Source organism: Rhinolophus hipposideros (genome assembly GCF_964194185.1).
Source record: "Rhinolophus hipposideros genome assembly, chromosome: 1".
In the NCBI taxonomy this organism is placed as follows: Eukaryota; Metazoa; Chordata; class Mammalia; order Chiroptera; family Rhinolophidae; genus Rhinolophus; species Rhinolophus hipposideros.
The window spans coordinates 9,506,834-9,532,833 of NC_138047.1; the positions used below are offsets into that span (position 1 = coordinate 9,506,834).

Here is a 26,000-nt window from a genome sequence, read left to right on the forward strand (position 1 = left end):
ACTTGGGTCATACGTAGTATTTATCTATTCAAATTTGCATATTCTCGCACTGTGGAATGGTGACGCTAACTCGTTGTGTGTTGCACTCACCGTCGATATTTCCTATTAGGTTTTTGCCTTTATGTTTTGTTATTTTCTTTTTTTTAATGTGTAAGACCATACAAATAGTAACATCATTTGACCTAGTAATGTTATAGTACTCTAGTGACCTAAGCTGATGCAATAGTCCTAATTTTTTAAAAAAAAAATTGTATAAAGATACTTATCGCAGCATTTCTAGTGTGGGAAACTTGGAAGTGGCCTACATGTGAAACTACAAGACTTGAGTACAGCAGATCCTGGAACTGTCCCTCTGTACAGTGTCATGCCAGAATTTAAAGGATGTAACAAAGATGATGTAGGAACTTGGACAATTTTATGGTAAAATGTTAAATTAGAAAGCTAAATATAATCCCGTACACACATATGAGCACAACATGTAAAACAAAAAATACAAAACCCGGTAGATGAAAAAGACTAAACACATCGAAATAGTACCAGCAATTTGCTTTTCCTGGTGGGACTGTGAGATGTTCCAATTTTGTGTGTTGTCTTCATTTTTCATAAGCATCACACTGCTGTTGGGGGGAACGGAGGGAGGGCAGGAATTCTGAGGAGCTCAAGGAGAAAATGCTACCTTTGACCTAAAAACACACCCCTGAGCTTGAGGCTTTATTACACGACGTGTGAGGTTAAGCACACAATTTCAGCTCTGCCTACTAGATGTCAAAATGACAGACTATGTCACCGTGACTAGACCGTTAGAAAGAGAAACGATGGCTCGGCTCTCAAACAGGTGCATGCAATAGGTTAACTGTCAAAGGCTCATGGGCAAGTGAATCTGGTGAAATGGCAAGGGAATCCGGACTGCTAATGAATGAGGAGGGCAGCTGATGTCTAAGAAGCCCTGTGGGGGAGGGAGTTTTGCTGCACTTCTCTTCCATACACAGAACCCCTGGGTACCCTAGAGGTTTCTTTCCATTCCCAGACAGATCGTCCCAGGTGCCTGTGGAGCTGCTGTCACCTAACTCTGAACCCAGCCTGGAAATAGCAGAGTGACACATCCCTCACTAAAGGTCAGAGCGCTTGTAACTCAGGCTTTATGAGTCAGCGATCCCTTCAAACTCAAATAAGAATGACTTGCTTACGTTTACTTGTATTGAGGAAATCTTCAAAAAGTCCACACATAGTAAATACTCCTATCAATGAGGATAGTTCTTGACAATTTTTCCTGATTACTGCAGAAATATAGATTTGTCCAAAAGACCTACGTGCTATGTCACCCAGGAAAGGGGGCGGTGGGGTCTCAAAGAAGTTCTCTCTGGAGAACTCGTAGTTATTAGCCCCACACTTGTGCTAGAATTCTAAGCTCAGAGGGTGAAGGGGGCCCCCTAAAGACACACCTGAAAGTCACCTAGCTGCTGATTCAACAGTGTGATTACAGAGAATGTGTTTCAGAGACTAAGAACAAGTCACGAGGACTCCCTAACCATCTCCTGCTAAACTCTGCAGGAAATTGGGACTTTCTTAAAATCTTTGAAAATAGCAGTTGTTAAGAGCCCCTAAGCTGTCTCTCTCTGGGTTCAGAAAACCCCCAAAGACTACCGGCATTCCCGAGGTCTGGTAAACTTTCATCACGCTGCTAGATTCGGGATTCTGGGCCCAAGGTTTCCAGCTACGTTACTCTCTCATCTAGAGTCCTAGTATCCTGAGCCGTTTTCTTTCTTTATAAAAGGTAGAAAAGTCAGCTAATGCTTTGTTCTTATGAACATACTTAAGAAAGTTTGGGGAAATTCAGGAGGAGAAAATGATTCAAAAAGACATTATAAGCAGGAAGTAACTTTTGCACTAAATATCAGATAATGATTTCAGAGTAATGGGACCTCATGGAAAAGTAGTTTAGAAAAAGAAAAAAAGGGGTGTGTAGTTGAGGTAAGTGGTGGCCAGAGCAAACAAGGAAAGGAAAGAATAGCAGTTGTAGGTTCAGACTGGAACCCCGGAATTTGTAGCCAACACCATGGTTTTCACCTATGTCTCTAGGAAAGCCTAATTATCAGTGAATTGGATTTTATGAAGTACTTTATTTATGCCGACACAAGAAAGCACTATTTTATCCTTCGATTTAAGGTTTTTTTAAGTAGTTCATGATGTTCAAAGGCTTATTTTATATATATGTATACATACATATACATATACACATATACGACTGTAAAGAAAGCAACCTTTTTGAAATGTCTCGAGTAAATAGGGATCAGCTGTTAAGTGCCCACAGCCAATTCCATCACACACATAAATAGCCCATGTAAGAATTTTCTGGTGTCATATTTAACTGGTGTGACTAAAATAGACTCACTCTTCATAAACTCATTTTTCTTATTATTGTGTGTGGGTTCCTAGGTACCTACTTGAATAACAGAATAAACTGTTGGAAAACGCTTGCCTCTCTCTGCTATTAAAGACTCCCTAAAATTAAGAATGGAATTACCGTTCTGGCAGACGAGGTTGAATCACACAGACTTCTAGAAAGACGCTTCCCTTGGCAAGTCAGTCTGTGTTTTGGGATGAGCCCACTAATGTATTTTGCAGAAGGGGAAGTCAAAGCATTTGTTTGAATGGATAGTTGAACCATTGGAAGCACTGGGCATCTGCGATAAAGCACTAGTTAAGTGGGGATGGGACACCAAAAGTAATACCGTTTATAGCCCCCAAATTGCATTTGTCTTTTGTCGCTTTACAGGGAACAACCATGTCACCGTTTCTTCGAATCGGTTTATCTCACTTTGACTGTGGGTCCTGCCAGCCATGTCAGGGAGAGGCTGTTAACCCTTACTGTGCTGTGCTTGTCAAAGAATATGTTGAATCAGGTAAGCCTGAGTGGGGGGTGGGGGGAGATCCTGCTATGAAATATGAAGCGAAGCCTCTCAGGGTTCTTCAAGGTCGTCTGCTTCAACCTAACGTCACAGTCCAGGAAACCGATGCCAGGGGAAACCAAGTACTTCCTAGAGCATATGGCTTTAGTGATGGTGCCTGAACGACAGCCAGCTCTGCTGCCTCATGTTCTGTTTCACTGCACTCTTTTTCCACATAAATGAAGGGAACAAAGGAAAGGAGACATGGGTTTGCAGACGTTGTGTGAGGAGTTAATGGGGGCGGAAACATAGTGAGCTAGAGCAGGACAGGGGACCTATATTGTTAAGCCTGCTTGTTTTCAGTGATTATAAAGTCTGCGTAATCTTAGAATTACCTCCAAAGTTGGCTTACTGCTTCCTTGACTAAGCTTTGACGAATGTTACAAAGAACATATATTAGCCATTAGAATCCAAATTTCAGAAAACTTACTTTTGCGTTTATTAAGACCCTGGATGAGTGAAAGAATAGTCACGTTCTGTTGAATTGAAATGTATATAGGCAGTTCATGGTAAGAGGGCAAGTGTGACAGTCTTCTAAGATTCCTTGTATAGGTTTATGTCCTTCAATTAAAATAACTGTTTTTTGTCTGGAATCTCTCCAGGATCACTTCAACTGGTTTCCATTCTCCTCCTCCCTGCCTCTGTATTTTAAGATTCTTACAGACTTTCTAAAGGAAAGGAAGGCTTTCCCAGCCTCATTACCTTCCCTATGTCCTGCCATACATTTCTCATTTTGGAAGACACTCTGGAGAGAAGTATGATTACCCCGTGCAGGTTTGCAAGAACAACAGGAGCCATTATGTTCATTTATACAGAAAGTATCTATGGGGCGCCCATGGCATACTGGCTCAGCAAAAGTGCCTTTCCTTTAGCGTTTCTACACTAGTGGAGAAAGACAGGCAATGAACCAAAATGGAATATGGTCCATCCTGTGAAGCAGAGTAAAGCGGGGAGAGAAGCATTGGGGACAGAGGGATGTGAGCTATTTCACACAGGATAGTCCTAAGAAGGGCTCTAGGGGTGCGACACTCACAGATTCCAGGGGACCCTGATCGCGCAGTTGAGAAACTCCAGCTAGGGGTTTCCAGCTGAGGATCCTGGCGTTCCAAACCCTCCTATGTTGGGCATTTCCTCCCTTAAAAGAATAGGTCTCATGGCCGACTTCATCCTTCCAGCCACTGAATCCTCCTGATTTCCCTTCTGCCCAGATTTCGCTCCTTTTTAGTTAAAAGTAAGAATGGCACTTGCTCCCAAGCTAAAACCTTTCAAATGTCACAGAAATCTTTGAAGTGTAAAATGTCTGAGTTTTTCAAAGCCACTCTGGACTTAATGGGTCTCCTGGATCCAGTTCTCTTTACAACCACAGGTCTCTCTGACATTTGCCTCCCGAGAGCCTTTTTAAAATTTCTTCTTCTTTTGGCCTTGCCTTTGAACTTGGTCTAATCAGCCATGTGGATCAAGACCTTGTCAGAAAAGAAGACTTTGTTTTTCCAAAAGGTTAGCCTGTGGAGTTTGGAGATTTTTGCTTTTGATTTTGTTTTTGTTTTGTTCTGAAAAGAAATCTCTCTCAACATTATAATTCAAGTATTACTTCTACAGAATTTAAACACGTTTCAACCTTGAGGGTGTGAGGCAACGTTTTCCGTGATGAGGCAACAGAACAGAGACAAACAGGACACAGTGCTGTGCGTTCCAGAGCCTTTGAAAATGTAAAACTCACAATAGACAGGCTCCTACATTCTGGTCCTCTTTTAGGTGATTACAAACCTAGTGAATGAAAGTATGAAAAATGCCTTGCTGTGGAAATTTCTGTCCTTTGCCTGGCGTGGAAAATGGTTATGTTGAAAAGAATTATGAGGAGAGGCTTCAAGTTCATGGAAGTAAAATGTTACTATGATCGTTAATATTGCCATTGTTTGTTTGTTTGTTTGTTTGTTTAACTTTTATTTTAAGTGTGTTTTTCCAGGACCCATCAACTCCAAGCAGTTGTTTCAATCTAGTTGTGGAGGGCGCAGCTCACAGTGGCCCATGTGGGGATCAAACCGGCAACTTTGTTGTTAAGAGCACCTCGCTCTAACCAACTGAGCTAATTTGCTGCCCCTATTTTTTTGTTTGTTTGTTTTTTTAAGTCCAATCTCCAGTTGAATTTTTTTTAAATGAGACATTAAAATCTTCCCCTTCCTATCCTACGCCTTCATATGATCAGAGTTTATACCTCTAGTAGCCAGCTTTACCTAAAATTTGAAGTTTTGGCTACTCAAATCCCGGCCTCCCCCCGAATAATAATTTAGCAAATGCTCACTGCCTGTTCCGTTTAGCATAGTGCACTGGGAAGAAAGGGCTATCAGGGGTCAGAACTGCTTTGTCTCCCTGCTTTAAATGGATTTTTCCCTTTTGCCTCATCAAAATCTGCCACTTAACCTACTCGTTATCATAAGAAACAAGCACTCAAATACAGCTGCAGTTCTCTGCTTCTGAAATGATTAAAGAACAAAGACTGTAGAAATCCAATCTGGATGAAAGATAGGATACCACCACTTAATCCCACTAGTGAACTCTTCCCGGTCTCCTGGTGGTCTGGGGATGCTCCCTTTAAACTCCATCATCTGGACCACGTTTCTTGTCAGAACCATTTCCAGGACCCCCGCGTACCTTCCCTTCCCCACCTGCAGGTCTGTGGCCTGCGCCACTGGCTCCAGGCAGGAAGACCACCACCTCTCTGAGTTAGTTACTTGTCAGTTTCTGTATGGGGTGCACAGTACATGTAAGATGTACCCTCCTTTGAGAATTCGAAAAGGAAATAATGGCTCACTATGTTTGAAAGGTTTTGCCTCTTAGTGTTTTCATGTCAAATGGAAAATTTTTACATATATCATTTTAAAGAAATACTCATTATAATCCTTAAATTATGCCTTTGTGTCTTTCAGATGAACACACGGTAGTTTTGTATCAACTATTTTTTACCAGATGTCAGTGAAATTAATCTGTCATGTACCCACACCTTAGAGATTAACAAAAGAGGATTCCTAAAAGGCATAAAAGTGTAAAATGTGTAAAAAATGGGGTCTGGGTCACTCTATCCTACCAAATATACCAGGCTTAGCCTGAGTTCTTTATATTGCTCAGGTGTTCACACTCAAAGTGAAGCAACTAACTATTGAATGAAAAATGAACACTGGTAGTCCAAGGCATGGTCATATTTTTGTTGCCTAAATTATCTATTAATAGATTGACTTTTCACATTTCAATACATTACCTTGCATGCAGACCTTGGAACTGTTTCATTCTATCCTATATTGTCTCTAATTGTTTTTTGTGTTATTTTTGTCTTCCCGACAGAATTATATACCCTACAGAGCAGAGGGAATGGGTGCCACTGCTGAGTTGAATTTTTCTCCCAGAGCTGGCTAAAGGAGTAACGAGAACATATCTTTCTGTTCGTAGAGAATGGGCAGATGTACATCCAGAAAAAGCCAACCATGTACCCACCCTGGGACAGCACTTTTGATGCCCATATCAACAAGGGAAGGGTAATGCAGATCATTGTGAAGGGCAAAAATGTGGACCTAATATCCGAAACTACTGTCGAGCTCTACTCCCTGGCCGAGAGATGCAGAAAGAACAATGGAAAGACAGAAATATGGGTAAATATCTGAGCTGAGAGCTTTACTTAACGAGTATATATCATGAGGTGGTAAGTACCAGATTAGCTAAAGACTAGCTTAAAACTGAAACGTCATCCTAAAATGATGATACACTAGCTTTGAGTAAATAGACTCCCTACCACTTACTTATTGGTGACCTGACAATGACAATGATTATTCATTGTGGAACATATTGACCTGTTCAAACCTCTGATTCCTGTGTAAGGTGAAGAAGATCCCTTAGGCTATGAAGTACTGTTACTGGTTTACAACTAATAGTAAGCTCAGAAATATCACAAATTTCCCCTAACTTGGGAATCTCACCCTTACTGTTGTCTATTTATCAAGATATCTTGATAAGATATCTTATGCTAAGATAAGGTAGATAAGATGATAGATCCATAAGTGAGAGGATAGAACAAAGATCCATTTAATGTTTGGTCTTCTTTCTCCAAAGTAGTTTGCTAATCCCTATAAATTGTTCTAACCATAATGTATTCACTTAGCTTCCTTTTACTAAAAAGTACATCGTGCAAATTCCATGTTACAATTACTACACCAAGTTTGGGAAAACTTAGGTTGTTACTGTTTTGGTAGCAAATGTTTAGAAGGGAAGAGTAAAATATGAAAACACAAAAAATTCTAATGAAAATTTCTGGGGCCCACAAAATGAAAAAAAAAAAAAAAAATATATATATATATATATATATATACACACACATATATACCAGTAAAAACTGCTTTTAAATGATCTGAGCCACAGAAAATGTTTTCAAACGTTTATATCATTTATGCAAAAAGGAGAGAATCTTACCTTTCTGTTTATTTCCAATAGTTCATATTTTTAATAACTCCACCCCAAAATTTTTCAAGATACAGGTTTCAAAATGAGAATAATATAAGCCAAAAAAACAGAATTTTGTGTCCATTTTGTATTTGTGACCTTAAAAAAATTCAATCCTTTTTAGGAAAGTGTGTATGTATGTAAATCTTTGTGTCACTAAAGTCATCTTTAACAATAAGCATATACCAAGGTTTTTAAAAAAAAAAGTTCCCATGCTTCGTTAGATGTGCGTAGATCACTCAGTTCAGCAGAATCTATTGAGTATTTCCATGTTCAACTTGGGGAAGGGGGACATGAAAACAGAATTCCTCCTGGATCACTGTTTAGGCAAGTAGGAAAACGTGAAAATGGATAATGTCCCAGGTGTGTAACTTAGTGTTAGAGTTTACACAGACCTGGTGAGTGAGGGGGTAAAGTGGCAGCTGGGCCTGAAACGGGAGCATCTACCTGAGAAAAAGAAGAAATTAACTAGAGAAAGTCTTCCCCAGTTTTCCCCCATTCCCATTTCTTTTCTGCCTTCTGCCTCGTTAAAAAAAAAAAAAAAATCCTGATTTTTTAAAGTGGTATGCTATTTGATTTCCTTCTCAATTAATGAAAAGATAACTAATTTTTTAATTCTTTTGTTAAGCGTCATTGATGATCAGGGTGCTTTTCTATTTATAACTCAAATGCATTTGATTTCCAGCCTAGGCTTTTTTTCTGATTTTATTCTTATCAGACTTTTCACTTTTTTTTATTATTCATGATTATTTAGTCATAACACTTGGTGGCCTTCAGACCCTCATTTAACTAGCAACCTTTTTACATTTTTCCATTTTTTTTAAGGTTATTCCTTAGTTTACATTTATTTGTAGTGTTTAAGGGCCAGCAGGTTGTTTTGGACTTATATTTGCCCTTGCTTCTATTGAAATCTGCTTTCCAAAAATTAATTTCTCTATTTAAAAAAAAATATTATTTTCTCAAAGTTGCCTTTCACCTCCACAGACACCATCATCCAGTTTCTAAACACCACATGGAGACTTGCCTCCTGCTTTCCCAAGGATTTCACTGTTTGTATCATTATCTCCTATTCACCCTCAAAAACATGATGGACCGTGGCTTTATATGGATATTGTTTTCCCAACAGCTAACTGGTGTAATTTTCTCCATCACCACTAAGTCCTGAATATTGATAACTTTGTGGTCACCTGGTACCAATTTTCCCCACTTTGTTTGGGAATGAGCCCTTTTCTAGCTCTACTAGTTACATCTTTGTGTCCATCTTTATTGTATATTCCACAAACCAGAGAACAACGGTGTATATACTTGACATCAAAAGCACTTCTCTTTTCATTAATCTATTTAAGCTTGCATGAGAATTTATAGTTGACCAAGAAGTACAGCTTATTTTATCATAAAATTCTAATAGTAGTGATGCTGTGACATAAGTACTGCTATGATAATAGCTTTTCAGTGATCTTTGAGGGTTTAGTGACTTGCATAAGGTCACACTGCCAGTCAATTATTTAGCCACGATTCACATTCAATCCTGGGCTCAACTGGACACTTCTTACTACTTCTCAGTTATTCTAGTTAATTCATGGATGTAATTATCAATAAGGACCTTCGATTCACCTTTGCATTCTTTTTGGCATAGTAACAATGCAGTCTATGACTTAATATATTAGCAAAGTTGTCAGGTTATCTTGGATTTGCCATTTTTTTCCCTTAAGTCACATCACAAGATATCCTGCATCATTTAAAATGTCACTTTGTTCTGGTCCCTTCTACATAATGATACTGGAATATATTATTTTATCCCTTCTCAAACCAATCAAATTAAAATTTCCCTTGGCATATTATCCAGCACTTTCCTAAGGAGAAAATCTCTCCTTGTGAAAGAAAAAGGCCACCCCCATTTCATATCCTGATTAGCCTAGAGGCCTGTGTGGAATCACCCTCAGTAAAGAATTCCTCTTTCCTTCTAGAGACCTCCTCGTTCCCCAAGTGAGCTAGTCCCAGTGTCGTCATTCTTTTGTGGGGATTCAGACCTGAATCTATCCTTTACAATGCTTCAGATAAGTAGCAGCCCTTATGGCCAAGTAAATTGGACAGAATCCATTTTGGAATTCTGTTTCTTCCTTCCAGAAGTTTTGATCTCCAAGGAAAAATAATGAGCTGCTGAGGTGTTTTAATAAAAGACTGTACACGCATGCTGTGCTATTTATGATAATGTGTATGAGTAAAATGTAAGGGAGTAATGCTTGTATTCTGCATTGGAAATCTGCCGTCACCAAACTCGGCAGTAATGACGTCATTAAACTCAGCTTTTGTTTCACATGCTGACTGATCTTTCTTTCCTTCTCTCAACCAGTTAGAGCTGAAACCTCAAGGCCGAATGCTAATGAACGCAAGATACTTTCTGGAAATGAGTGGCAAGTGACATTTCTTCTTCCTGTTGGGGGGTGAGGAGGACATGTCCCTTCTCCTTATGTGCAACTCAATGTACCTTCTACAACAGCAGAGAAAACAATTAGGAGAAAATGGAATCCCAAGGAATGGTCTTAAAATTCCCAGTGGTGCTCAAACATTAGTGGAAATGACACGTATCTGGGCTAGAGAAAGATAGAAATGTAAAACATTGATAGCATTAGTTTTTCAATTGTGTGGACGCATATGCCCAGTGCATTTATAGTCTGTATTTCAGTTTGAGAATTTAATGTAAATTCAAAACAGGCTCTGTTTATGTGCCACAATGTATCTACACACTGTGTGTAAATCCTGTGATATAACGAACCATCGCACATCAGTAGAATACAAAATAAATAAGAAACCAATAAATAGTTCCCATAATGCTAGTGCAAAATACCAGTGCCTTCAAGTTAGTCACCTCAAAATCCTTTTAGGAACAAGGAAGGAAAATGCATTGCTAAAGAGTTTCCGTTCCACATCACCCACAGACATTGGCCACAGAATTATATTCACGAGTGTGTGCCTGCTTGTGCCTGTGACAGCCTGTCAGTTCTTTCTGTTTAAATGAACCAAATGCTACTGTTTCAATGAATCAAATGCTACTACTCATAAAATCATAAGCCTCAGAATGGATATGTGAACTCACTGATGATCAACTGATTTTATTATTTTCTAAATTAGTTTTTTAGTAATTTTCTAAATTACTACCAAGAAACAAGTTTTAGTTTACAGATGTATGCTGCTTTCTGCGTTTTGCTTCACGTGACAATTCCTTTCAGTCCAGATTTAAATACACTAGAAAAAACTGATTATGAGATAATCAGGGAAAATTGAACACTCACCAGATAGTTGTTAATTTTTGAGGCATTGTTGTTAATTTTTTAAGTGTGATGATGATATGGTGGTTATATTTTTGAAATGGTCCTCATCCTTAAGATACATACTAAAATATTTACAGATAAAATAATATAACACCAGGGATTTGTTCGAAATAACCCATTAGCATGGGGTCAATAGGGTGGGGGGTGTGGATGGAGTATATTAGAAGAGTGGCCATGAACTCGTAATTGTCAAAGCTGCATGACAGCTACTGGGAAGTTGATCGTAGTATTTGCTCAATTTTGTATATATTTGAAATATTCCATAATAAACCTTTTTTAAAAAAGGAGAAAAAACTCCTAAAGAGGGGAACAATACAATCTGAACTTGTCTTCTTTTAGCTCTGTAGGCTCTAAATATATGGTACATGTCATTATACTATTTTTGAGTCTGCCAAATGATAGAGAGTGATTGTAGGACAGTTGAATAAATGAGTTTCCAAAAAAAGTGCAAATACTGGCCTAAATTATAATACGAATACTGTTTAATTCCTTGAATAAGAGAAAGTATACTTCTCCTATTCATTCAAAATATGGCCCAGTGTACAATGAAGAAAGTCCTCCATCGGAATGCAAGTATTTTTGGTAAGTGGTTTAAAGACCACTGCTTTGAAAAACAATTCCATGGATATTCATCCTACTATCATGAAACTTAAATTTTGTCTTAGAATGAGAGAGAAAATTCAGATAGCCAAAAAAACAATGATATTTTAAAAAACAATAATTATGCAAGCCCAGGAAATTTTTTTTAGGAATACAACTTTGTAGCATTTAAAAATTTGTATAACCCAAATAAATAAATAAATAAATAAAAGAAATAAAAGAAATGAACAATGACCAAAAAAAAAATTTTATATCTAAACCCCAATTGAAACTCCATCTCTAAATTTACACATATTAAAAAACCATAATTTTTTTAACAAGCAACATTATGGAATAACCCAACTAGAAAATTCCTTGTTGATGACAAGAAGTATAGGATATCCTTCACTTTTAAGAATGTTTACTACTACATATGAGTTCTTAGTTAGGGATCTTCAACCCAAATTGGAGACGTGGTGCAGATTGGACAGTTATAGACTTAAACCCTAAACCACATAAACACTAATTAACCAAGAGGTACTTATGGGTTACCGTCATTCCAGAAAATCGCACACTGCAGGCACTGAAGGATCGGCAAAACTGAGATCTGCAAAGAAGGGTAACATCTAGGAGGAAAAAAATGTAGGCTTGAGCAAAAATGTGAATTGACAAAGGACTATGAGAAGACCAGTGTAGGTAGATTAGTGGGCCCCTGCTAAAATCAGAATGAAGAATCAAAGCCAGATCCTGGCTTGGAAGGCAGGCAAGAAGAGTGTGTGGACATCAGGAAGTCACCATGAACAAGGAGTCGCAGTCACATTCTTGAGCAGGACTTGATATAATGAAAGCAGTGTTTGGGGGCAATTGCTTGTGACAGAATGTGGGATTGATTTGGGAAAAGAAGTAGCCTGCATATAAACTGTGATGAGAATCTGGTCTGGAGGTGTGGTTATAGGAATGAAATAAAAGAAAATAAGATACGAGTAAGATTTGGGGGCAGTGTAGGTGAAAGGGTATGCCCGTTGTAAGGACATAGTTGAGGTGCTTTTATAAGTCTTTAAAAATGAAAGTTGAGTCAAGGAAAAAATGTTGATGATATCTCTTAAAATTGCTAAGACTAGGAAAATGATAATATAAGTGGTAGAAATGAGAGAGATGGGAAGAGAAGGCAAATGAGGGGGGATGAGGAATTCAGTCTTGGATAACAATGAAGATGCGAGCCTGTCTTTTACACTCCTCTTTAATAGAAGTCTCAATTCCTTCCTACTCTCCAAGGAAGTAGATGGCTCATAGCTCTCCACACACAACTCACTCCATTCTTTCTCTTTTAAAACCCCTATTCCTTGATTTCTGTGCTGGAATCACTTTTTCAGTGTTCACTAACACCACCTGATACCCCACCTCGTATTTTCCCACCTCCCTACACTTTTCTTTATCCATTCAGTAACCGACAATCACCCTACAGATCATCAATCAGAACTCTCCAACCCGTCAAGACCTTCTCCCCTCAGAGCTCATCCTCCTCCCATGTCAATTCTGTCCTCTCTCACACAGTAAGTACCAGATTTTACCCTAATCTAGTTTCTCTTTCACACTCATCTGTTTGCCTACTTCTAACATTAACTTCCGACCTCACCTGGAGTCCATGATGAGCCCTTGCCATTACTCGGCTCTCACGAGCACCCTCTTCTTCCAGAGATGTTCCGATCTCCAAACCACATATATGCCCCTCTCTTTCTTCAAGCCTTTGCTCCATTTTTACCAGTAATCTATTCATTTTGTACTCGTCTTAATTAATTACTATTTCATCCGTGCAGAAACCTGGAAGTAATTTTATAGCCTTCTTTTCCTTCAACTTCCCACATTAATCCAACAGTGTCTGCCCATGTTGTTTACTTAGTCATTTTCAATTTTATCCCCTGCTTACATCAATCATCTTTACCTTATGCCAAATTCTCATCATTCTACTTGGCTGCCAGAATGAACTATGAAAAATTCCATTCTGAACATGCAATATATCTCTTCCTCCCTTTGCCCCTGTCCCTGCCTACAGCCTTCCAATGTTTATAAATTATCTGCAGGAAAATTTTCAAACTGATCTGATACCTATATGTCTTCTGGATGTGACCACTGATGTTTTCCGCTTCATATGCCACACTCTGGCAATATACACATCCTGAGGTAACTTACTCTGTACCCTTGCTTAGCCTCTTCCATCTAGAGAGAATACGTTTTGCTTTTCCCCACCATACTTTCTCCTACACATTAGTAAGTTATTTATCCTTCAGAACCCAGCTCAGAAATCATCTCTGCTAGTACCACCCATGTCCAACTTTCCTCTTTTTCTCACCTCCACTGACCTACACCTGCTGGTGTAGCTTCCTCACCTCCATGGACCATAGCATCCTGTGAATAGCCCTGTTTAGACAATTACTACATTAATTATCTTTCCTTCTGGACTCTAAATTCCTTTCAGCAATGGTTGAACCAATCTTACTTGTCTCTAACTCCAGCACCAGGTTGCATACTAGGTATGTAGGAGGTACTTAATGAATGTTTGTTGAACTTTTCGGTAGGACTCACCCTGGCATTTAAAAATTCCTTTTATTCTCTTTTGATTCCCATACAATGGCTATTCCAAACATCCCATGCTCCTTGGTTTCTGAGGGTATCCTACTCTTCTCACTCTTGGAGGTTGGCCTAGCCCCAATATAACTGGGAGAGAGTCCATCTTCTGTCTGCACTTAGAATATAGCTGCTTCTTCCTGCATTTTCTTCCCACTCTTCTGCCTCAGAGAAAGTCCCTCCCTTTCTTGGTCTCCTGCCTCCCATCCCTAGCAGCTCTGTGCCATCAACCATGTTTCCTCTCTAGCTGTTCCTTCTCTTTGATTTCCCACTCATTGCCAAGACGTACTGAATTAAACCATCTTCTCCAATCTTGAAAAAGATCTTTTTCTTTCACCTTTTTGCCTCCATCAGCTTTTCTTTCCTCTCCTTTCCTGACATATTTCTTGAAAAAGTAGTGCATATTTATTAATCCCTGTTTCTTCACTACTCCGTCAATTCTTAACCCTAGGAGTCTGGCTGATATTTCTACCAATCTGCTACATTGCTTTCTCCAAGAGTATGAATCCTCAAGACAAATTCCTGTTTCTTAGCCTTCAATTCCCTTGACATCTCTAGATCAGTCAATGCCAAAAAAAAACCCTGTCTTTCCCCTTGGCTTGCCCAAAGTGGTATTGTTCAAGTTTTCCTCTTAAATTTTCAGCGGCCTCCTTGTGGTCTCTTTTGTAATTCCTTCTCTACCTCCTAAAAAACATGGGTGTACACACCTCCAAGTCTAATTTCACACCATCGCATACTGTTCTTTGCTTGAGCGCCACGGCTCCCTGACTTAACTATTAGCCACTCAAAAGTTAGGGATAACGTTTCATATTTCTTTAGAATATTCCAGGTAGCAATTTGCTCATAGCTGCCCAGGAAACGTGTGTGGTTAGATTGACTACAAACAAGTGATAGATTAAACTAAATAAAGATATTAGGAGCCATTACTATACAAGTCACCAAACATATAAAAACCAATGAACTTCTTCAAGCTAAGAAACAGAGGAGGAAATTACTTCAGAAATAAACATAGTAAATACTGGACGAATTCAAGAAATTCTGAGTTTTCATAAATTTACTCTCTTGTAATGATTGAAATGGTTAGAGGATAAAGGATATCACAAGAAGCAGCAAGGGAATAAATTCATTTCTAGCACTTTCTGACATGTTTAAAAGAAATCACAGGATTACAGTCTCATGCACAGAATATACATATTATTTTTCATCATATATATTATATTCCATCCCTTAAATTTAAAGGTAATTTTATATTTTATCTATTTCATACTGTTTCATCTGGACCAAAATAGAAATGAGTCAAATCTTACTGACAAATGAGACCTACTACACCAGTCACAAGTTGTAAATAGATCTCCACACTTATTCCAGAACTTGCGGGCAAAGTGACCCTGAATTTCACCCCTTATTCACCAACCCTAATTTATTTCCAGCCTAGTTCCAAATAAAAAGACCTGAATTACCTAACCTTAAAGTATGAGGCAGTATTATGCCCCGTCTGTGGAACTATTTATGTGATTATGGAGATGCCTGTTATCTGGGGTCCAGAGTTGCCATTAGACAGACCCATGGATCACTGTAGAGAAGACTTTGGTCCTGAAATGTGTCCTGGGACTTGGCTGGATTCCTTGGGGAGAGGCATTCCTTTTCACACACCATTAGGGGTGTGAAAAAAAAGGTACCTTGGCAGGAATATGTGCCCCAAGTGTGTTGTCAAACCTCTGGCCTGCTTAGCCAGAATAGAAGTAATTTAAATATTGTTTATTTAAGAATCGTTAATTTTTGAGATTTGTGAAATATGATCCCATATTCTCGCCAAACCTTCATTTTTTGTATTTGTAAAGATAAAAGAAATAGAATAAGTAATCCAAGAATCTGCAAACGATTTAAAATCCTAAGCATCATCATCATTAAATTCATTATGCTTATTTTAGTGACGATGATGATTTTTATTCCTTTCTTGTTTATGGTGCCATTCATTCTCTCTCGCATGGCGCATTTTTCACCATGCTGTTTAACCGTAACCTCCTTGCGATGGTGTGTTGTCTCTGGACCTGGACTTCAGCCAGAATATCACTGGTATTCTCAGAATTCTACCAGCTTTGGGAGGATGTCAACAGGGCCCTGCGGACAGCAACTGCTTAAAACGCCTGCAACAAAACCCACACATTACAGTGAACTATCAGTTTCTGGCCCTTTCCACACTGACCAGTGTAGCCTGTAGCAGGTGCGTCTGATTACTTTGGGTATCAGGAAACAGAACATAAACAACTTCCCCAAGTTCTTTTGCCCTCACTCACAAATTGGCCAGCTCCCTCCAGTCTACTGCATTCTTTCTGTAACCAGATGTAAAGCATCTTGGAAACTTAAAAAAAAAAAAAGGTGTTTCCAAGTTGCTGTCAATAACCACATTGTTCTCTAGAATTACAGGCAGAAAAGTATTTGCCACTTCCTGCCTTTTCTGGCTGACTCATCACTGACAGTGAATAGGAGAGGCTGGTAAATACCTTGAAAGTTCTGGCGTCTGGTTCTAAATTGAAAGAGGCTAACTCAGCACAAAGAGTGAAGGACTGAGCCAATAATCCAAAATCACTGTTTCAACCCTACAATAATACACCTATGATGATTCTGCTTTAAAGAGTTAAAGAAAAAAGGCTTAGCACTGCACCAAACTTAATAAGTACTTGAAAAAAATATATATAAGTACTTGGGATTTTTTTTTTAATTAAAGTATATTGGGTGACAACTGTTAGCAAAGCTACATAGATCTCAGATATAGTTCTGTGACACATCATCTATATCACATTGTGTGCTCACCACCCAGAGTCAGTTCTCCTTCCATCACCATATATTTGATCCCCCTTACCCTCATCTACCACCTCCTTCCCCCCTTACCCTCTGGTAACCACTAAACTATTGTCTGTGTCTATGAGTTTTTGTTTATTTGTTTGTCTTGTTCTTTTGTTGTTCTCAGTTTTATATCCCACATATCAGTGAGTACTTGGGATTTTACTGATTTCAACACTTGTCTAATTCCTTCTCCATCTCTGTCCCTCCCCCAGCTCCCCACCCAGCTGTGACAGTCATATCACAGAATTTCGCTTTGTCCTTTATCCTCTTCTGCAGACACAAAGGACATGAGTGAATTTGAAGCTGAAGGTTTCTTTGCTCTGCATCACCGCCGAGGAGCTATCAAACAGGCCAAAGTCCATCACGTCAAGTGCCACGAGTTCACCGCCACCTTCTTCCCACAACCCACATTTTGCTCTGTCTGCCATGAGTTTGTCTGGTACGTAACTTGGCATTTCACTCCAAGCTTTAGGTTATGCATTTTGTTACATCCCCTTGACCCACCAGGCCCCACCTGAGGGGAGCGCGCCAGAATAAGTACTACAGGAGAGCTTTCCGTGGCCTCACCTGGATGGAGAAGGCTTAAAGGGTGTGATTCTAGAAAAGATTTTCATAACATGGCTGCTGTACAGCAAAGAAGCCAGCTCCATCAGGAAAGGGTTCCAAAGCCTTTAGTTTCTGATTAAAGGAGGCTGTGGGGTGAAGAGGGGAGGCACAGAGGAGGGACAATCCTTATTATAAGCACAGTTTCACAGTTGCAACTTCCACCTCATGGGTTTAGATGCTTATGGCACTCCTGGGTGTTTGAACAGCCCTCAAACAGAGATGGGTTCAAGCCTCAGTAACCAGTCAGCAAAGGCTCTGGTAGAGTGGACACTTGAAACAACTCCTATCTCTGGTCTCAGCCTCCTCGCCTCCTAATGAGGCATTCCATTTGGGCTACTGCAGAATCCATGAATGCATGACCCCGGGTATCCAAGCATAACCAGGGTATCCAAGGTAAAATACACTTTGGGTGGATTTCCATCAACCTGTTTTCATCTAATGACCTGATCCTCCTTCCTTTCTAATAGTGAGTGTTATTCAGGAATTGGACTTAAGCTTCTGAATTTGTTAGTTGCAAATAGTTTCAGATACTCAGAAACAGGAAATACAATGTTATATAAATGTCTTTGCTAATCATTAGTGAGCTTAGTGAGACAATGAATTGTTAAGTGTAGGACATGGAAATTTGCTACTAGGAGCCCATGAGGCATTTTAACCTCTACATGTTTGTTTGGAAAACACACAGATGAGAAGGAAATCAATAGCTCCTCATTTATTTCATCATCAGACTTTTAACAAAGCAATTTTGAATAAAAAACACCGGTTAACCCTCTTGGCAAATGATAAACCAGGTCTAGCTGATCATAAAATGCTGTGTGATAGCAGGAAGCGATGAGATCTCATCACCTTTCGGATGTTTGTGTTGCTGCTCCTGGTTCAAATACCCATATAATTCAAACATGTGTTTCATTCCAGGGGTCTGAACAAACAGGGCTATCAGTGTCGACGTAAGTAAGGAGTTCTGTTGTCTTATCATCATCCTTTTTTATTGAGTTGTTCCTCAACTTCTGCAGATCTGAAGCTGCCATTGTTTCCTTTCAGAATGTAACGCAGCAATTCACAAGAAGTGCATTGATAAAGTGATAGCCAAGTGCACAGGATCCGCTATCAACAGCCGAGAAACCATGGTATGTATTTAGAGTCTGCTCTTCGGCTGAAATCCCACTTTATCATTGGGCTGACATTAAATTGCACAGCCCACGCATTCTTTTTAATAATGCCTGAACTTGAATCCTTAGGCTTACTGATGATCTAAAGCCCCTCTCCTCTTCGGTAATTGTTATTGAAATCCAAAACTAGGGCATGAATAAGAAAAGCACAATAAGAATGTTTGTGCCTCTGCCTTTTCCAGAAAAACATATTAGAAAGTGGCCAGAAAGCACAGTTTGGATCAATTATATGAGGACAATTTCTGGGAGCTCTATAGCTGGAAGTGACAGTTAAAGAGTAGAAGCAAATGATAATACAGATATCAGCATGTACAAGGTCAGTAAGACATGATCACAGATGTAGTGTAATTCTTATATTAAGAGATAACCCTTTCTTTCAGAATGAACTCTAAAGTATAGGGTAGTTTAAGGACAAGTTAGATTTTACCCCATGGAGAAGGGGAGCTGAGCTAGAAAGACAAGCAGCCTTCCTTTTCCCACGCTTTCCATCTTCATTCAATAAATATTGTGTATCTAAATCACAGAAGATACTCTGCTATGTACAGTGTACAGCAAAGCACAAGACAGACATGTCCTGCCTTTATGGACAATACGGTAACGTTGGGGAAACAGACAATTAACAAATGATGTGTATAATTTCCACTTGTATTCGGTGCTGCGATGGAGACTAACTGAGTGGCCCACTTAGACTGGAGGTCAGGGACTCTCCAGGGGGAGGGAGCATTTAAGGTGAGAGATGAAGGTGAAGGGAGCCAGCTGTGTGAACAGCAGGAGCAATGAGTCCCCACATGGACTGAAAGGCTCCGAGGATGGAAAAAATGAGCATGTTCTAGGAAGTAAAATGAGACCACGTGGCTAAAACAACAAGGGCAAGACCAGGACAGGACGTTGGGGAACTTGGCAGGACCTAGATCAGGTGGGGCTCCTCTGGACCCTGGAAAAGTGGTTGGAGTTTATTTGACTGGCAATGGAAAGCCCACTCTGTGGCCGCTGTAGGGGAAATGGTGGGTTGCGATGTAAAAGTAAAAACCAGAGGCGATGGAGTCCCACCAGGGCAGAAGTGTGATGACAGTGGAGATGGAGCAGAGTGAGCAGATTTTCAGGTGATTTCGATACTCAGAATGACTGTATTTGCCAGTAGCCAAGATGCAGAGAATGAAAGAGAGGGAAATAAGGATGATGGCTGAGTTCCTGCCTTGAGCAGTGGGGTAGAGAGCAGGACCCTGAGAATAGGACCCTGAATAAGACTGGGAGGGGAGTCTGGGGGGAGACATTCATTACTTCAGTTGCAGACAAGGTCAGTCTGCGACGCCTATGGACATCCTAGTGTAGGTATCAAATAGACAATTTTATATGCGCTTTGAATTCACATGAGCCAATGGATTACATCTATAAATTTGGGAGTGACCATCATGTAGGTAGAAAGTGAAGCTGCCAAAGAATTACCTATTGAGGGAATATAAGCCAATCCTGACCCCCAAAGGAATCGAAATTAGATGTTAGGTAGAAGAGAAGGAGCTTGTGACAGAGACTAAGAACGGGGTTCAGAGAGGGCTCTTCATATACTGAGAGTGGATGAAAGGATCAATGGTGTTCAGTGCAGCTGAGGTGTTGAGAAAAACGAGGGCCACATAGAGATCTTTGAAGCCATGATCAGAGAAATTTCAGAGGATTTAAAGAGGTGATCCCCGCACTGGCCAGCACTGAAGGTTACTGGAAGATGATGACATGGAAACAACCTAAGTATTACCACTATCATGAAGATTAACCGTGAGGGAGATCACGGAAGTAGCACAATAGCTGGAAGGTGAGACACACGGGATGGAAATACTCTCATAGCTAGAGAGCAACGACAGATGAATGAAGTCGGAGAGAGGGGCAACCAAAGCAGTCAGTCTTGGCAAGAGGGGAAGAGGTCCAAAGCACGTGTGGAGATGGGTCTGTGATGGACAGGTGGACAGTCCATCAGTGGTAACAGGAAGGGAGAAGGAGAAGATGGTTGTCAATTTGGGGGCGGTCAGGTGAGGGAGCTTCTCTTGGACAACTGATGTCCTCAGTGAAGTCTGAGGGTTGAGAGAAGGAAGACGGGAAGGCAACACTGGCTTTGAGGAGAGAGGATCTATGAAATAATTATCTTAGAGATGAGAAAGCAAGGATTTAGAGAAAAGCAGTAGGACTGCCGGGCACAGTTGTAAGTCCTTTTGAGTTTGAGGGTGTCAACCTGCCCAGGTGTGTGATTTTCTCCAGCAAAAGGGCAGGTCCAGAGAGGCAGATTGGTTGAGTTTTTCCAAAGTAGAATGTCCTTTAAAATTTACAGCCAGAAGGGGATAATCTCATGTTATAAGTGATTGTGGAAATCAGCTATGGCTCAAAGAGATTAAAGTAGTTTGTCTATGGTCAACCACCTAGAAGAGGCAGAGCTGGGACTAAAATTCAGATGTCAATCTCCCCGACCAATATTTTTATCTGTTTAAAGCAAATTGCCACCTCCCAACCCACCCTCCTGCTCCCTTTACTTGATGCCTCAGAATCACAAATTATAAGCATGACTATTAACTTCAGTGGCTAAAGTCCAACAGAAATAGAATGAGCCACAAGTATAATTTTACATTTTTAGGTAGCCACATTGAAGAAAAAAGCAACAGGTGAAATATCTTAACATTGTATTTTATTTAATCCCATCTGCCCAAATTTTAACATTTCAATGTATAATCAGCATAAAAATTGAGATATTTTACATAATGTTTTTCATACAAAGTCTTCAAAATCCAGGGTGTGTTTTTACATTTACAGCCCATCTTGTCAACACGTTGCCCTTGTTTACTGGCCCATGTGACTCAGTGACTGTCACAGTGGAAAGTACAGATCTATAATCTTTCCCACATGTATCTTGAACCATTTGGGCTTGGGTGCAAGTGGACGCCTTCTAGCCTGGACCTTGACATTGGCTGTTCACATTCACACGGAAACGTTGATACGAAATGAGTTTTGAAAGTTATTTTGTTCGTGGTTGAAAATGGCTAGAGTAAGTGCTGGGCAACTTTGAAACAATTCTAAACAGCCATTCTAAGGACCAGCAGCCTCAGAGGGAAGGAACAAAGCCTGCATCATTTGCATGAATAAGTCGTCCTCATGAATAAGGCGTGTTCCCAAACGAATTGTTTCATTAAAAACATGCAGACATTATACTCATAAATCTTAAATAAACAGAACTTTTTCTATTGCACAAGAATATTGGTATTCTTGCCAGGATTCAAACTGCCTGATATCTTGTTGTTGTTCATGTGATAAGTTTAATGAAAGGAGAAGATTTAAACTCTGGAAAACTGTTTTTAAAAATCTGTAACATATCTACCACCGGCATCCCTCTCTCATCTCCCCTCTCCCCATCCCCTAAATCATACTTTTGTTCTGAGAGAGAGAAGAGTAACAGTGAAAGTGAGCGGGTTCTGATTCTGACAGCTAGGCTCATAGATATCCCAGCTTTCTTGATGGCTGTGTGACCTAGACAAGTGTCTCGCCCTCTCTGTGCTTAATCTCCTCTATCAAAGGAAGATACTGGTAGAGGCTGCTTCAAATGGGGTATTTTGAGGATTATATGAGATATCGCATGTGTAAAAGATTATAGATGTGACGTATGTGTCTACAACACCCAGCAGATCCGTTACCTACCTCTGGGCTCCTCAGCTCATGTACAATAGGTGTGAAATGCTTCCCACTTTAGGCTCTCATGCTAATAAACCCATGGCAATGTTTCCTCTAGAGGAGGCCTTATATAACATCTTTCAGAGGTTAAAGCACCAGTTCTGGGTGAAATATTTATATTAAAAGGAAATATTTATATTAAAATAGGAAGGGAAGTGCAATGTTTACTTAGCTCCCATTTCAATAAATCGCCCTAGTCCCCGCTTCCTGAAATGTGAGCCCATCTGTGGGGACTCCTCGGACTTCAGCTGTCTGCAGGTCACTTGGCTACTGGATAGCACGTGCTTGCCCCTCACCCAGAAAAGCTACATAGCTTTCTGGGTTCTTTGGACAGGACTCTAAAGCTTGACGAGTAAAAACTGTGGTTTAAAATACACATCGGCCCAATGGTTTCATCATTCTGCTAGTGATGCTAAAGGATCTGCTAAGATGTCAAAAGCTGGGAAGTCAGGGAGACACAGCATCACACCTGTTTTCTCCTTTCTTTTCAGTTCCACAAGGAGAGGTTCAAAATTGACATGCCGCACAGATTTAAAGTCTACAATTACAAAAGCCCAACCTTCTGTGAGCACTGTGGGACCCTGCTGTGGGGCCTGGCCAGGCAAGGACTGAAATGTGACGGTGAGTCTAGTGGGAAATGAGTGTGGCCCCAATAGAAGCCCCAGCCCTGGCAGTGGATTTGCAGCTTTAGAGGAGAGCAGGAGCGGGAGGGAGGGGTGATAGAGCTAAGTTAAAGGATAACCCCCTAACCCCCTCCCCCCACACTCACCACCACCACCACCATCAACACCCTAATCCTTGAAGCCAGGTAAGTGCAAAATCAGTCCATTAAATGATCAAGGCTCCTGGGCAGCTGCTTTCTGTAATGCCTGTTCCTGGGGAGCAATGAGAAAGCATTTCTCCTCTGACTGGTCCCTTCCCTCTGCCTGACCTGCTGTCTCCCTGAGCCTGGCCCCTGACTCTGGCAGCTCAGCTGTGTCCTGCCCCTGCCACTCCCCTTTGCACCAGCCGGTGACATTCTTTCTGTAGTCCCATCAAGGAGCAAACCCACCTGTCCCCCTGACTGATGGGTGGTCCTGCACAGAAGAATTCTGTGACTTAAGCTAGAGTGTCTGTCCCCAAACAGGCTGCCAGCTCAAATGCCCACGAAGGGGCTGAGCCCGGCTTCCACTCGGACCTTTCTTTACAGCAGGGGCTCGGCCTCTGCAGTCGTCCTCTGGTCAAGTTATTCAGACCGACCCTGAGAAAAAGCAAAAAGGGCTTTCTCGATCTAAAATTCCTAGTTGCTAAGGCAATAACCTTTAGAAACTGAGATGCCGCTAAGCCAGGATTAGGGGGTAGGAAGGCAGAAATTCCAACAAGAATGACAAAGCACTTCTGCCTGTTGAGTGGGGGTGAGGGTGGGGAGGGGGCTCAGATAACATGTTTACAAAGAAGGGTGTCCTGCCACAGAGAGACCTTTCTATTTTGAATTATTAAATATAAAAGCCATTTTTCATGGCAGCTCCCTTTTATTTTATGTCACTGGCTAATCGTCTTATCTCTTAAGTGACAGAAGGCAGCTGACTTAAGGTGAAAGATCACCTTCAGGAGGGGGGGGCCTTCCTCGTCCCATTTGCATCCCATCATTTCTGGGGAGCCAGCGGGAGTGACATCTTAATGGAGGCAGGCGGGGGCAGGTTTTCAAATCATTACAGAAAGCAAAACTCACATGTAATCAAAATTCACCTTACAGATCCCTCCATAGCCCACAAACACTGCTACATGCTTTCCTCTCCACGCCTGTCCAAAGGGCCTGGCATTGTACGGAATATATTTACCAGTGCATAGGCAACAAGTAATTTCAGACATCCGAATTGTACATACAAGACATGAATCATCAAAACCCCTCTGACAGCCTCCTTCCCTATGAGGGTCTCACAGTTGAGGGTTCCTGTCCCTGGAACCCCGGGTGCCCCACAGGCGGAGGCCCAGCCTGTCCCAACAGCATGATTTCGCTCTGAGCTTAGAACTTCCGCAAGGATTCTTGGCATTGTTTCACGGCTCATGGACCTGCTTTGTTCTGCTCTTTTCTAACATTCTTTCTTCTCCATTCCATTCTCTTCCCCACTCTCCCACCTCCTGCATGTCAAGTCGCCCCCTCCCTCTTTTCTCTCCTCCCCTCTCCTCTTCCCTCTCCTCCACTCCCTCTCCTCCCGTGTCATTCTCTACTGTCACTGTTAACACCCCCAAAGTCGAGTTTCCTCACCTCATGCCCTCATCTTTGTCACCTCCCACTCTCTTCCCCACTTTCTTTTTCCCTCATCCTTTACTGCAACTCTCTTTATCTTGCTCTCTTATAAGCCATCTTCCTAAGTAGGGCTTCCCTTCACCCTGACCTGTCTGCTTTTCTCTCTCCGCTATAATCCCCATGAAAATAGTCATCAAAAGGGACCACTGGCACTCACAGAGATCCGTGGATCACCTGATAGGTTAGTAACAAAGACTTTGACGTTGTCCAAGTGGGGAGGGGACCTTTCTTCAAGACCTCACGTCAGAGACAAGCTTAGTCCTGGCTACAATTTTAAGGAGCCAGTAAAATTCTCCAGCTGCTTGTGCTAAATCCTGGCGGCCTGCTGCCCTAAGCCTTCCACAATGAACCCCGCTAATGACCCAGGCTTCAGAAGGGCAGCGAGCCTTTACTGTATTCAAGATCACACTTCGAATGGATTCTCATGACTACATCGATGCACATACACTGGGACAAGTAATAGCTTCATGCTTATTCACGTACAAAATGCTGTTTTATTGTGTTTTGTTATGAACTACCTGGAGAAGAGCTAGCTAGCTAAACTTAGAAGATGAAGGCTGCTAAAATTTCACCTCAATATTTCAATATATATTCCACTGTAATAAATCATGAAGATGAAAGAGAAGTTGTATATGATTAGCAACTGTTTGATGCCAATCACTGTGCTAAGTTTTCTGCATGCAAATGGACTAATAAGCAAATAAGATTCAAACTGCATGACTGTAGGGCTTCTCGTGCCTAACTCCATTATAGTGTCTAAATCCCTATTGGTTTACCTTTACAGAGGTAAGTAGGACTGAGATCTGCTAAGCTGGAATTTGGAAATCTTTGTTAGCTTTTTTTTTTCACTGTAACAGTGATGTTTCATAAGCAGAATGTGAATTTACTAAAACTCACGACATGATGTAATAGTCGCCTTTACACAGACACACAAATGCACGCATGCCCCCACCCCGATCCAAGGGGGCTCACACAGTCACAGTGAGTGGAGGGCAGACCTCGATCGTGCTGTTTTCAGGACTAAGGAATCAGAACATTCCCACAGAATCGTGAGTGTCAGAGTGAGAAGCCTCCACCCATCACTGAGCTCAGCTGGTCCAACTCTCCCCATAGTGTGAGAAGGAGCTCTCTAGCCACGTTCCCTCCTTCCACTCCCAGGCCTGAGCACACACAGACCACCCCACCATCTCAATTTCAGTTCCACAGACTGAGGCTGCCCCTGGGCTGCAGCCTAAAGGGGAGAGCCGCTCCTTGCAGCCCACCCCGTGTGGGCCAGAGGACACTTGGGCTCTGGTCTAGAGTGGGCATGGTCCAGCATTGCACATTCCCACCAGTGACAGCCAACAGTCTTTTCCTCTCAGAAAAGATACAGTCTAAATGCATCCTGACAGCTAACTCCCCTCCCTGGTTT

The 26,000-nt window shown here is 41.0% G+C and overlaps 1 protein-coding gene across 6 annotated transcripts in view; it reads left to right on the forward strand.

Annotated features, from left to right (window-relative positions):
• The window catches only part of PRKCQ (protein kinase C theta), a gene marked incomplete at its 5' end in the record, with an annotated part of 113,669 nt that overhangs the window by 42,975 nt on the left and 44,694 nt on the right, over window positions 1–26,000 (forward strand). For 3 of the 6 annotated variants that reach the window (XM_081053969.1, XM_081053972.1, XM_081053973.1), the window contains 7 exons: window positions 2,777–2,903; window positions 6,393–6,592; window positions 9,790–9,850; window positions 17,096–17,258; window positions 18,341–18,372; window positions 18,467–18,552; window positions 22,791–22,920. In XM_081053969.1, coding sequence (XP_080910095.1) covers window positions 2,786–2,903; window positions 6,393–6,592; window positions 9,790–9,850; window positions 17,096–17,258; window positions 18,341–18,372; window positions 18,467–18,552; window positions 22,791–22,920 — 790 coding nt within the window. Of the gene's footprint in view, window positions 1–1,027; window positions 1,116–2,438; window positions 2,583–2,776; window positions 2,904–6,392; window positions 6,593–9,789; window positions 9,851–17,095; window positions 17,259–18,340; window positions 18,373–18,466; window positions 18,553–22,790; window positions 22,921–24,709; window positions 24,771–26,000 lie in introns of those variants that run through there. The other 3 variants (XM_081053970.1, XM_081053971.1, XM_081053974.1) reach the window with 3 other exon arrangements.